The sequence below is a fragment of the Ursus arctos genome, unplaced genomic scaffold (assembly GCF_023065955.2).
Source record: "Ursus arctos isolate Adak ecotype North America unplaced genomic scaffold, UrsArc2.0 scaffold_4, whole genome shotgun sequence".
Taxonomy (NCBI): Eukaryota; Metazoa; Chordata; class Mammalia; order Carnivora; family Ursidae; genus Ursus; species Ursus arctos.
In genome coordinates, this window is record NW_026623056.1 from 51,875,109 (window position 1) to 51,889,247 (window position 14,139).

The window sequence follows — 14,139 nt, forward strand, 5'->3', positions numbered from 1 at the left end:
TATATCTTTGTCTACTCGTGCTAGTCATAGGATACTTTTCAAGAAACAAAATGATGGCTAGAGAGCATGAACATTTTTCATTTTAAAAGATATTGATAAATTTTCCTGAAAAGATGTTACATTCCCACTATAAGAGTGACTTATTTTGCTGTAGACTTAATCTTTTTAACCTCTTTCAATCTAATAGATTAAAATTCACTTGTTCATTCATATTAAAAAAATATAGATATAGGATATAAATTTACTATTGTAGATTCTCTATAGTAACCTATTCACTATTCAACCTACGATTTAGCTATAGTGTTCTTAATTAACTTCTTCCAAAAGGATTTTGAAGAAAAAGGAATTAAAATCAGAAATGTTTCCTTTTCTTGAAACTATTTTCTATGTATTTTTGTTATCTGTAATTTTAAAATAGTAGTTAAAATAAATAATTTTTAAAAAAAGAATTATCAACTAACTGGAGGAAGAATAAAAAAAATCCTATACTGAAACTCAGGTTTCCTAAAAAAACAGAAACAAAAAACCCCAAAAAACAATTCACGTTTCTCCAGAGAATTTAATGCAAGCTACCATAAACATGTCACTTTTCCTTTACCAAATTAACTCTCAAATCTGAAGAACTCTTTTCTCTGTACCTCAGAGGTCCTCTGATCTGTATGATTTAAATATGACTTCAATCTATTAAAGCACTCATTGAAAAGAATATCTGAAAAAAATCTCCTTTGGCTCATAATCTGAGGAATACAATATTTGTTCCCACATAAGAAGGAAAGAACTAATCAATAAAAATTAAAATCTGATCTGGCAGTCATCTTATAACCATTTCAAGGCAAGAGTTTATAACGACAAAAGCACATTTAGTCAAGGGATACTGGTTATAAGTGTCAGACTCCAAAAGTAAGTTACATTACTTTTACATGAAGAAGTCCTAGAAATATGAACAGTTAATGAGTTCATTTTACTACCACATGCAAATCCTGAGAGGGCATAATAATTTGCGTTCTAGTAACTTGACAGTTCTTAATCAGAAGTAATTAGTGAGCACTTTATTTGCATATGGTGAAAATATCTTGTTTAGAATTGGTTGTAGAACAAATGGATCAACTATTAGTTAATACTGTTATTTTAACTAAATTTATTCAATAAATATTTACTGATCTATCTGTCTAGCATCATACTTGGCCTTGAAGAAATAACCTGAGTAAGAAATAATCCCTGCTCTTGAGCAGCTCACATCCTCATTAGAGAGGCAGCTATGGTACATGACTTTAAAACATAGTAAGTATGGTAAAGTACTGTGTGAACACGGGACAGAATAACTGGGCAAAATGGTGAAATTTCACAAAGGAGGTGACTTTTGAGTTAACCTTCAAGCCTGACTATACTAACTTTGAACTGCAAAAAAACAGAACAGGGCATTAAAAACAGAAAAGCATAGCAAAGATCCAAGGTCATGAAGGGCCTGAAGCATTTGAGAAATAATATGAAGTATGATTATACTTTTTTATTAGAAAACATTTTCATTTTTTCATTAGAAAATGTGCTTAAATTTATGAAAACATAAATTATTTTTAAATATATTTTAAAAATATATTAAAATAAAATATTTAAAAATATTTTTTAAAAAATACTGCAACCTAGCCCATATAATCCTTTGGATTTATTTGTTAATCATTGTTATTAAAACATAATCATCTAGTTAACCAACATTTATAGACATACTTACTTATAATAGTGTTCCCAGAGATTTCTGTATCTTCCTTGACCTGACATGTCAAACACTGTAAAAGACAAACTACAGAAAAAAAACAAAAACAAAACAAAACAAAACAAAACCAAACACCAAAACAAAACAAACCATGACTACATTTTAAGATACTAACGTAAAGTGTCACTTTTACTTAAAATTTTGTGTTCAAAGAAACCACCCTTGATTATACAATTTTCAACTTATGCCAATTTTCAGGTACGAGTCCCATAAAATAAATTTTTTAATATAAATAGCATTTTGTAATGAATAACATATAAAAAACGATGCTTTCCTTGCTAGTGAGATTATAAAATTTGTCTAAAGTCTAAATTCTGAAAAATAATCCAGAGGCAGTGGTACAAATAATTTACCATCTATGGACTTCTGAAACAACGAATTACTTTTTCTAAGAATAGAAGGAATGACTAGGTAGATCTAATATTATCACTTTTCACCCACAACTTCTTAGTATAATAAAGTGAATTACCTGGATGATTTGAATTTCTCTATGCTGAATCCTATGGTTGGAACTATATCTTGTGATTGAGCCTTCAAGAGAAAAGATAAGTTGAGAAATTTGTAATTATCAAAGATGAATTTTTCCTCAGGTTAAAAAAAAAATTCAGGTTTCCAATTCTAAAATTTGTCACTAAGGAGATGACAGAATTAAACAAAATTATAATTTTTGCAGTGGGATCACTGTGTGTGAATTCTTTACAGAAGTTTAAGGTTTACTAATTATGAATCTGCATAATGTGTATGTCTTAATTCACATTTTGTGGCTTGCTGCAAGTTACCATAGCTGTAAAGTGGTTTGATGAGCCTTTCTGAGTTCACATACAGGACTTTATAATCTTTCACCACATACTTATTGAGTTTATATATATACCACTGGGGACTGTTCTTATGTCCAGATGGTGAACACACATGGTCTCTGCTTTCATGGAGCTTATTATCTAGAGAAAGTAAACAGCAATAACCAAGTAAACTACAAGTGAACACTATTTCAGGCAGTGATAAGTGTGGTGAAAGGTGATTTGGGGATGGGCAGCAATGAGGGAGGAGGGTTGGTATGAGGCATGGAAAAAGGATGCTGAGAAAAAGCCTCTCTGAGGACGTAACATCTGACCCAAGAGTGAATATCAAAAAGGAGAAAAGCTATGACAAGATCTTGGCAAAGAACATTCCAGTCAAAGGAATTGGCCAGTGCAATGACCCCAATGCAAGCAGGGGCTTGCCACTCAGGAAAAGCATAAGGCCTGTATGTCTAACATGTACTGAGTAAGGCAGAGATTTATATGTAATAAAGAGGCCTAGAGCCTTGAAAACCATGGTGGGGAATTCTGTGTGGAGAAGAGATTACAAGGGAGGCAAGCGTACAGCAGGAGACCTGTTAGCAAGTCCCACAGGCAATTAAAATGCCTTTAACTGACAAGTCGTCAAATGCCTCCTAACACTTCCACCATCAAAACTACTTCTCCTTTTGAATAAAAAACACCGTCTACTTTCTGATACTCTCTGAGTTATTCCTGACTCCTCCTTTTCTTACATTTTTTATATAACCGTTCTCAAATTGGTCCTATGTCACTAACTTAGTTCAGGGCCTTATCATTTCTTGCTTTGATTTACTACAAAAGCCTTCTAATTACTCCTAATTGTTAATGTGTTACCTTAGACTAGTTATTCAATTTCTCCAAACCTTAGTTTTCTCAAATGTGAAATCTATTATTATCTTTAACTTGTAAAGTTATCATGAGCATTAAATGAGTTAATGAATGCAAAATACTCAACAAAGTGTCTGGTCTAAAGGAAATACTCAGCAAATACTCAACAAACATCATAAGTATACTTTCATTGATTTCAGTCTCTTTCCAATTTTCTCCATACAGCCACAGTGTAACTCAGTGTAACTTGAAACAAAAAAATCCCTTTAGTTCATCATGTTGATTTTGTGTGGAAACAGAAGTAGAAGGTAAATTGTTGCTCCCACATCATTATGTTCAATCTGGTAGTCCACTTCTGGAAATTTAAAATTGAAATGAAAAGACAGCAACTGAAAAGTCACTGGAGCTTAGTCACCTTAAGTAGTAATGTAGTAGTGAAAAGGCCTCCCTAGAGATGCCTTTCTAAAATTTGTTTATTCAGCTTTTCTTTCCATCCTATGAGCTGCCTATATTCTTCCAAAAATATCTTTCTATGTTAGAATTTATTTCCTGCCATTCAGGTTCCTGCCTCAGTCCTTAGGGTTTCTCCATTGCAACTTTGGAATAAAGAGTTTCCTAACTTTTGTTGTCCCAAAATACTCCACTGTTTTGATTTTTGATCACAATCATGATAAAATCATCAGCTATTATTATTAGGAAAAAATACCAGTAATAAAAAAGTGAGAAATTAAATGTGTATAGAAATCACAGAAAATATACCTCAAAAGTAGCCCTGTCTTCACTGAACTATAATTATTTGCCTAGCCTCTCACAATCACCCAGCTTCTTTACAAACCCTCGTTTCCAGAGTTGCTCTTTTAACCTGCTGTTTTACTTAACAAGGATAAAATTAATCAACTTTCTTCTCTTCTCATCACTTTTTTTTTTTTTAAGGAGAGAGAGAGTACATAGGAGTGGGAAGAGGGGCAGGGGGAGAGGAAGAGAGAATCTCAAGCAGACTCCACGCCCAGCGCAAGCACTGGGCTTAATCTCACAACCCCAACATCATGACTGAGCCAAAATTAAAAGTCAGACACTTAACTGACTAAGCCACCCAGGCAACCCTCTTCCCATTACTTCTAAAGTTCTAATGGAACATAATTAGAAAGAAATTCCACAAATTAATCAGGATAAAACAAGATATGTGAGCTTGTGCTTCCACATTCAAGTGGGATTAATTTTCCTTCAAAGAAGTCCAAAGATTATCTCCAACATTAAACTTCCTCTGCTCTATCTAGGACCAAATACATTTGGTCATTCTCTGAATTGGTTAGGGAATGGTACAAAGCAAGCAAAGACTGTGGGAATTATTACCTAAGTGGAATAGCCTATCTGAGATAGCCCAAGGACAGACTAACATCAACAAGAATAGAACAGGATTTCTGAGAGAAGATCCTATTTGGTTAGTTTCATTAAGTCTGCTAAAAATTAAATCCTTGGTGCCATCAATCATCATTCCCTGCTCAAAATGAAAATTAAAAAATTACCCATCAGTTCATCCCAAAATACACTTATATACCAGGCAATATTATAGGGATTTAGGGTTGAACAATATCAGATCTATGCTCTTACGGAATTTAAATTTATAATGAGGAAAAATTTAATAAACAAGCTACCAATTAAATATGCAAGATAATTTCAAATTGTTTTAAATAACATAAATCTGGATGATGTGGTAGTATGATAGGATCTATGCTGGCAAAGAGGGGTAATGGAAATTGGGGAAAAAAGGTACTTACAGGGTGCATCTCTAAGAAAATACACTTAAGAACACATTCTTGAGTGATCGGGTTAAAATGCCTCCCCATCCTCATTCATCAGTTTAGAAAACACCAGCAACCTCAATACATTGACAATAAATAAGCATTAGGATAGCTTAAAGCCAGTTTGGGTCCAGAAGTATCTAGTTATCTAGAAACTGATTTTATCTACAAAAAATAAGAGACATAACTATAAAACGAGATTTGCAAAATTTTTTGCATTGTAGATTTCTATAATTCATTTAATTCAGTAAAAATAATGTTTCTAATAATGGATGTAAAGCTCATAAAGATTTCTTTAATTCAGATACACGGAGGAAACAAGTGTTTTATCTATACCTGTGTGACAGAGGTTTTGAGGTCTTTAAGAAATTCTATTTCAAGTGGTCTTTTGGCTATCAGCAGCAAATTAAGAAAAAAAAAAAAAAGCAAAGCAACTTACTGTGCTCTCAGGATCTAGAGGTCAATTGTTCTGTGGAGACAGGATAGTTACCTTAACATTAAGTCTCAGGAAGTGGTGTTAGAAAGTAGCAAGTCTAGACTAGTTCCATAATTCACCAGAGATAACAGAGAGACAGGGATGTTGGAAAGCACTGGAAGATTAATTAAAAAAACCTTAGTTATTGGCTGTGTACCCAGGTTTTCCTGGAGGCTTTCTCTGACTAATGTAGTGTGTTAGGGTTAATAGGTCACAAGACCAGTCTGAAATGGGGGTATTAGAGTATTTTAAGATCACAGACAGAGCACATGATGTCTCCTCTTTCTGCCCCAAATCCCTAGAAATGACAGAAAAATTATGAAAAAAAAAATCCCTAAGTAGGTTAAAAAATAAGAGCAAGTGTCTTTAAAAGTACATCCTTGTTCAGGGAAGAAAGCTGTTCCCATTCATATCAAAGATTATTCCTATGGTAATAACCATGTCTTGGAAGATCACTAAACTTTGCGGATGATGGAAGGAGACTGTAATTTCTGTTTTGTATTTTGAATGTTATTTCTGCCAATTTGGGTACAGCAGGCATTGGGGGACTGGTCCATTTTGTGGCTACATATGTTTTTTAAGAGAAGGAGAGGTGAGGGAGGGGCAGAGGGAGAGGGAGAGAGGAAATCCCAATCAGGCTCCACACTCAGCGCAGAGCCTGACACTGAGCTCAGTTCCATGACCCTGAGATCATGACCCGAGCTGAAATTAAGAATCGGACACTTAACCGACTGAGCCATCAAGGCATCCTCATTTTGTGGCTATTAATGGTGGCTCTGGTTTCAGTTATTTTGTACTTATTTGAGACTAGTTTTGTTTTTTTTTTAAAGATTGATTTTATTTATTTATTTATTTATTTATTTGTTTGTTTGTCTATTTATTTATTTATTTATTTATTGAGAGAGAGAGAGAGAGAAAAGGGGCAGGGGGAGAGGGAGAGAATCTGGAGCAGACTCCACACTGAGCTCAGAGCCTGACACTGGGTTCGATCCCATGACCCTGAGATCATGACCCGAGATGAAATCAAGCATCAAGACACTTAACCCACAGCCACCCAGGTGGCCCAAGACTAGTTTTACCAAAAAAAATTTTTTTACTTTTGAGGCAATTCCTTGATGTAGAGAAAAATGTAAACACCTCTGATAGAATAGGCCCTTACCTAAAAAAACCTTCCTTATAATCTTGCTTACTACTGATAGCTCTACCTACGGAAGTGCAGGTCACCAGTCACCGAGTTTCTTAAGCACCAGCCCAGCCTGATCCGCTGAGAGCTGATCCACAGTACTGACAAGGGCCAAGGCACAACTGGGTATGGTTCTACTTTAACATATGCTCACTGTTCTCTAAGGTCAGTTCTGGACCCCATCCAACTGGGTAGGATGCTTTATCTCCCTCTTAAGGACTGATAAAGAAATTTCTTGTAATCACCTAGGTCAGGAGATAAGACTCTAATGCATGTGAGCTTTTTAAACTTTTTTTTCCCCTATCTTCACATATAGAGAAAACTTCATTAAATGATACTCCATATTTCTCTATCTCACCTCCTCCAATTTATTCCTCTCCGTGGGTAAAGAATTACTCCTTTGCTCAGTTTGTGAAACAGAACTGAGCATTCTTGGTTCTGATCTCTCTCCTCTCTCTCATCTGAGTGCCACAGCCCTATCACGAGCCTGCACTCTCATCTGATCTTAGCCATGCAATGAACCTAGAAGAGTAGGATCTTTCCCTGAGGAGGAAACCCTGAAATTTTGGAAGGCCAATCTCAATAAAATAGAGTGTTAGCAAGTCCTCTGAACAGACCTAACCCTTGCCCTCTAAAATTAAATAAAGCTGGTATTTTTTATCTTTGCCTGACTTCAGCATGTATACCTCAGCTGACTCCCAACTCAGCTGGGGAACTCCTTAAAACACCTAAATTGCCTTCCAAATCCATCTCCAGTTTCTTATCCTGGCCCTCACACTAACTCACACCTGAAAATACACCAGCAGTTAGTTGTTCTTATGTGGTAAACTCATCTATGTAGAAGGGAATAATGACCAGAAAAAAAGAAATAATGGTGTTTTTGTATTTCAAAGCAATCTCCAACTAAGCAGAAATAAAACAGAAGCTGCTGCAAAAGAAAATGGGAGTAGTACGCTGCTTATTCTGCTCAACCTGAAACATTGTTTGGAGGAAACTACCACATTTGGGACCAATATTTTCCATTCTCTAGCCATTTAGTCATTAACAGTACCAGCTTCTTAGTTTTTGCCCTATCTGTATGCACTCTATATTATTTTTTCACTCTACATTTTTCATTAACTCACTAATGGCTTTTACCTAAATAAGTATATTTATAACTGTAAACGTTAGTTATCTAGTCTTCTCTTCTTCCATACTTACAGGACCCCTATTATTTTTGGAAGCAGCAGTATGCCTTGCTTTAAAAAAAAAATCCAGCTTCGTTTACAGATAGGGGTAGCCAATGAGATATAAGTTAGGAATCATTATTTGGTGCTTCTGGGTAAGTTCTTTAAAGAGGGCTTATTTAGCAAGAAGGCCTCTTCTTTTGCCTTGTTCTTTTCTCCTCCCTGTGACTTAGAATACAGTTAATCAAGGTGACCGTGTGGAGATCTTGAAGATGAAAACCAGGCACTTAGAACAGCAGAACAGAAAGATGGAAGGTGCCTGGATGTCTCATGAATGACCACATAGCTGCAGTACCAGCCCTGGTATACCTCCTCTGTACAGACGATAGAAAAAGAAGGTTCTATCTTATTCAGTCCACTGTTACGTGGGTTTTCTTTATATGTAACAAAACCTAACTTTAACTTATATACCACGTGTTGAATGTTCAAACTATATGTTCATATACTTATTACTTAAATGACTTAAAGTCGTTCTGCTTACTACTATTGATATGCATACCACACTCCTGGGAAGCTATTTATCCATTGAACCGACAGAAATGATTCATCATTCCCTTTGTTTTGTTTCTCTTGTAAAGGGGGAGCCAAAAAGAAGGCAATGCTACCTAAAAGTAAACTTGGCAAATTTGTGAGGATCTTTTAAGAAAAAAAGACCTTTGGAAAATATTCCAGTTTAAATAATCAAGACTCACCCATATATCTGCATAAAATACACCGCAAATTATGGCTGACTGACATTTATTACTTTAAGGTACTACATGGTTAATAGGATTTCATAACATGATTATATGAAGTAATGATGGCAAACAAAATAATTCTGCATGTTAACTTTCTCTAGCAGAAAATACATAAAACATCTAACAAAGATACTTACGTTTGAAGGTTTAAGTTTGTTAATTATTGTTGTTTTGCCGCTATTATCCAGCCCAAGGCACAAAACATGAACCTCCTTCTTCTTCAGGCCAAGTAAGCCTGAAAGTCTGTCTAGCAATCCCATAACGTGATTCAAGTATTTACAAAACAGCTGCAAGTTAGAAATTAAAAAAAAAGATATATCAATCACAGGCAGCTTAGGTATGGAAAATATGAGCCTGTGCATCAAAAAATTTAATAATTTAAAGACAAGATCATGAAAACCAAGTCAATGTAGCTTTGTATTTAGTAAACAAAAGTTTAAGCTGATTAGCACAAAGGAGCCTGATCTGAAATGCAGATTGGCAGTTTATAACCCTAGGGAACACAAAGAACAATGACCTTGAAATAGCTGTATATTTCTTCTGGTAAATTATAATATTTAAGAAGAAAATGTGGTTAAACTCAGTATCGTGTGGAGTCTGCCACTTGTGATCTTGAAAATATCTGCAGCCTTTCTAGAAATCTGGAATAATGTATGGGCAAAGGAGTTCATGAGAATAGCAGATCTACTTTGAATTAAAATGGTCTGAAGCTTAGAAAGTAGAAGGCAGACCAGAAATGAGAAAAACTGAGATTTGGCTACACTATTTGAGGAATTGGTTAAATCTTTTTCTGAAGCCAGCCCCATTGTTGTATTATGCAATAATCTGAAGTAGTAACTATTAAATTCACTGTTTTTGTTTGTTTGCTTGATTATACCCAGTTTAAGTTGCATTTTCTATCAAGAGGAACAAAGAATACTAACAGATATATTTACTTTAATATATAATATATTGCTACACATATTGCTTGCTCATAACCTATGAACTTTGCAAATGAAACTTTCCAAGGTGCTCCCCTTTGATCCATCACTCCCCAAAACATTATCGTGGGATAAGACAGATATCCCTGTTGCCAGCCCTCAACTGCTACAGAGACTGCTCTAGCAGTAACTACAATCTGCCTATGTCCCAAATATTTCCTATTACTCTCCTAACCATCATTTTCAAAGTTCTCTAAATATTATCTCATTTAATTGATTTATTCTCATTTCCATCTAAAGTTCCAGGAGCCTGTCATCCCTCAACTCCTTCAGTGCTTTTTATCCCATCCTATCCTAGGCAAGAACATACCCTGAAGGATGCGTTGCAGTAACTTAAATGATAAGGTTTCCAAGACAACTGCATCAAAAGGAGGCTGCATCATCGATTTTGCTTAGGCCCCTTGGGCGATCATACTGACAGAAATTTCAAAACCAAATTTCAATGATGTGCAGAAAAGAGCAGGCACAGTGCCCCACCAGAGCATGGGGCCTACAAGAGAGCCACGGCTGTCTTATCCAAGGGATGGGTTTGATTTCAGGTACTCCATTTGTGCCACTTTTCTCCTTGTGTTGGAGATTCAAATCTCACTCAGTCCATTCCTTTAAATCTCAGCATAAGGAACATTTGTAGAATCTAAATTAGCCTTCTGATATCATGAAACAATTAGCACAGACCATTTTAATTCAAAGTAGATCTACTATTCTCACTTTGTTATTTATTGTACTAAACATATTGATAAAGACAGTACCTTACTTTTAAGCAAATAATACATTATGTTAATTAAAAAATAGACAATATCTTGTTTTCCATTTTCCATACAATTTTGAACAAATTTTAAAAAAAATATGACCACTTCTCACATCATCATCCTCTGGGCATCCACTATAAAGCATCGATAGTCAAAAACGTGATGCTTGAATATTCATTTTCCAAAGAACTCTGGATTGTGATTTTCCAACACTTTTTCATGGATTATTAAAACTAATGCTTGTTAATGAAATATTTTGGGATGTACAATTTAGAAGTCAGTTATTCTAAAAGATGTAATTATAGCCTATACATCTATGTTTCTATTTCTTAGTAATCATACATTTCTTTAAGTTTACTTTTTCCATGTATGAAAGAAGGAAAGATAACAATTTAAGCCACTCATCATATATTTACCATGCCCTATGTGCACAGTGGGAGATACAAAGTTTTCTGTAGCTCCCTATGCCTAAAGCCATGATTCTCAACTTTGGGTATACACTGGAATCAACCACTGAATTAGTATTTCTGGTGATAGGATTAGGGCATCCATTATTTTAAAAAGCTAACCGGTGTTTCTGATGTATAGTTACTATTGAAAACTGCTGGATTTCAGAATAAAGTCCAAATGTTCACGCGTGGCTTTTAAGGTTCAATCTGGTTCTGATCTACCTTTCCAGTTTCTTTCTTTTCTACCAGCCAATCAAACCTCTTGGTTATTATCTGAGAAGCTGTTTTCTAAAGGATCACTTGTTGCCAGAAAAGTCTTGAAGAATTAGGATGTTATCCACAGTAAAGAGCTTGGAAGGTGGTAAGTTGCAGATAGTGGTGGGGCAGAGAGAAACACCACGAATGGTACTTTGTAAACTTAAAAAAAAAAAAAAAGTTCCTAGAGTGAATTATAGCAGACTTTCAGTACTTCAAACATTTTTATTCGGCTTTCAGTTTTTGATGATAGAATTTCAATAACATTTCCCACACACCAAATAAAAACACAAGCTGGGCGGTGATAAAACCAACCGAACAAATTCACCCAAACGATGGGTCTTCTGGGGTCGCTAGTACTAACCGCATAAATCCTCTCTCCTTTCCCCCCTCTTACACTTTAGAAACAACGGTAAGGAGTGAAAACCATAGAAAAGAGTAAAGAGCATTTCTAAAACGCTACGGGAGTGGTCGTGGTGGCTGGCGGCGGCGGCGCGGGCTACAAACAAGGTGGGGGGGGGCGGGGAGATACCTGGTCTTTGAAGTTAGTCCTGCGGGCCCAGGAGCTGAAGAGGAACAGGAATGGACCACTCGCTCGTATCCGTCTCTGGGGGGATAAATATCGGTCGTCTCTCAGCCTTCGTCTCTATGCCTCCATTTTAAGAATCCCTGCTCCTGAGCAAAGCCGCTTCTACAAGCTGGACGAACTGGTAGCAGTCCGTGCCTCAGCCAGAGCATCAGTGGCTGGGCAGGCGCCTAGGCGCTTGGCGTTCCCTTGGCAACCGGAACCTCTTCCGGTCCCGAGGCCACGCCTCCATGGAGGTCTTAGGAAGTAGCCTTGGTGCTCTTGTTTATGGCATTGAAGAGCTCCCGAAAACGCTAGAGGCACACCGAGGAGTATTAAAGAAGGTGTGAAGACAGGCGGCGGGGTGAACTGCCGCCTTTCTGCGAGGAGCAGTGTTGTCCAGGATGGAGCATGATGGGAGTTGTAGGCGTACGCAGAGCCTGCTGGGAAACAGTTGGCGTTGCGTTTGCTGCGTGCGCTTCTTTCGCCCCGTCTCTCCAAGCGTCTCGGGAGAATATCAGCAATTCCCGCACGCCGGGGAGGGTGCGCCGTGTGGCTCCCAGAGCGACGAGGAAGTTCTGCGTCTTTACGCGGCACGCGCGCAGCTTGGTGGCAACGACCGAAGAACACAGCTGTGCCCACTCTGGCAAGGCGTGCGCTGGAGTCCTGCTGCCCCTCCCACGGAGGCTTTTCGGGGTCTTATAGGCCTCAGACCCAGGAGTGCTGAAGTAAAACTGTTAGTGTAGGTGGGGCGTGGAGATAAAACTGGTGTGAAAAGTCGGAAGCGTGACTCGGCAGAGGAAATATGCCTGTACTCTTAGCTGTCTGATCTCCTGAAGAGATTTCCACTAGCCATAATCTGTAATTAGATTACTGTCCCCAGAATCAAATCAGTACGTGGTCAGGAAAGGAGTAATCTGAATGCTTAACGTTAACCACCTTCTAAAATTGCACTGGGATTTTATAGTAACAATGGTACTCTAGTTGAAAATACTTAGATATACTCATTTCTCCACATTTTTATAACCACGCTTTCCAATGGACAGACTACAGTTGGAGTAATCTTTCAACCTACCAAGCCTCAGCCCTTCCACCCCCCACACCAATGAATGCTTTTCATGGATGAAACCCTTCCTCTTAAGTTTTCATCTATAGTTTCCTTTTTGGCCATGAGTATGGGACCCCCGACCCCCAACAAACGCACTAGCTAGGGTTATGTTTACCACCCAGCCTGATCTTTGGCCTATTAATTAATTTTACCTATTAAGCGGACTAGGAGGGTGAAAAAAGAGACCAGAAGAATTATATAAAATTAATGATGGGGGTGTTTATGTGGATGATTATAGGGTGTTGTTTTTGTTGTCCCGTTTCCGAATTTGCAAATGTGGTTGTTTTACAATGAAAAAGTGTGGTTCTGAGTGAGTGACTCCTGAAAGGCTAAAACTAACAACAACCCATAGTTGTATATTCCAAAATATTTACATAGGTCCTTGAAAAAAAAGAAAACGGAGTACCGGATATATTCTTTCTAACTATGGCCTTAGGCCAATTAACCCTTCTCCATGCTTTAGTTTCCTCACTTTCAAAACTACACTATCTCATTTGGTAGTTCTGAGGATTGAATAGTTTTAAAAAGTATATTGCTTGGCACATAGTAGGTGTTCAGTAAATAACTTCCTGTCTTCCTTTGTCCTGAAATTTTTATTATGTGGATAGGATGTGACCCAATTCCTAAATATTCCGGTTCATTAACTTCTGAGTGTAAATGCATTTACAGGAAGGTATTAATTCCTTTACTTTGTGTCTGGGCATTTGTGATTCATCTTGATGAGACATGGAAGCTAATTTCCTTCCAGCCTGAATATGACTTTTTTCATAGTGTTAAGCAGAAATCTTTTGTTTCAGAAAATGTTAGTGCACAAACAATTTTTTCCTGTTTGGGGTTGATAGTTTCTGCCCTTACGTTGAGTTCTATTTTCGCTTAGTATAAAACATTTGGTGAAAACTGGAAATAGGACAGGGAGATTAGATATCCAACTTTTCAGTAAATTTAGGCATATACATAATTCTTTGACAAAAAAATAGCTAAGTAAATCGTTATCTTAGATAAGTGTAGTTGATGTGATGGCTTATCATTAGAGATTAGTGAAACCCACAGTATACTCAATAACAAGAAAAAATGCCAGTTTTAAAAATATGTAAAAGTTAAAAAATGTAAATATTTCATATGGTTGAATCTGTGTTTTGGTACTTTGCCAACTGAAACTCCTTTTCAGTACTGACAGGCCCAGCATAAAAATT

At 36.7% G+C, this 14,139-nt stretch overlaps 1 protein-coding gene across 2 annotated transcripts in view; it reads right to left on the reverse strand.

Annotated features, from left to right (window-relative positions):
* Window positions 1-12,634, reverse strand: part of ARL6 (ADP ribosylation factor like GTPase 6) — a 43,408-nt gene extending 30,774 nt beyond the window's left edge. The window contains exons 1-4 of one of the 2 annotated variants that reach the window (XR_008957310.1): window positions 11,806-12,249; window positions 8,978-9,127; window positions 2,241-2,302; window positions 1,730-1,798 (exon numbers count right to left, since the gene is read on the reverse strand). Coding sequence is in view for 1 of the 2 variants with exons in the window: in XM_026491649.4 (XP_026347434.1) it covers window positions 1,730-1,798; window positions 2,241-2,302; window positions 8,978-9,100 (254 nt within the window). In the remaining variant the exon portion in view is untranslated. Of the gene's footprint in view, window positions 1-1,729; window positions 1,799-2,240; window positions 2,303-8,977; window positions 9,128-11,805 lie in introns of both variants that reach the window. The other variant, XM_026491649.4, reaches the window with a different exon arrangement.
* Between the last annotated feature and the right edge of the window lie 1,505 nt (window positions 12,635-14,139).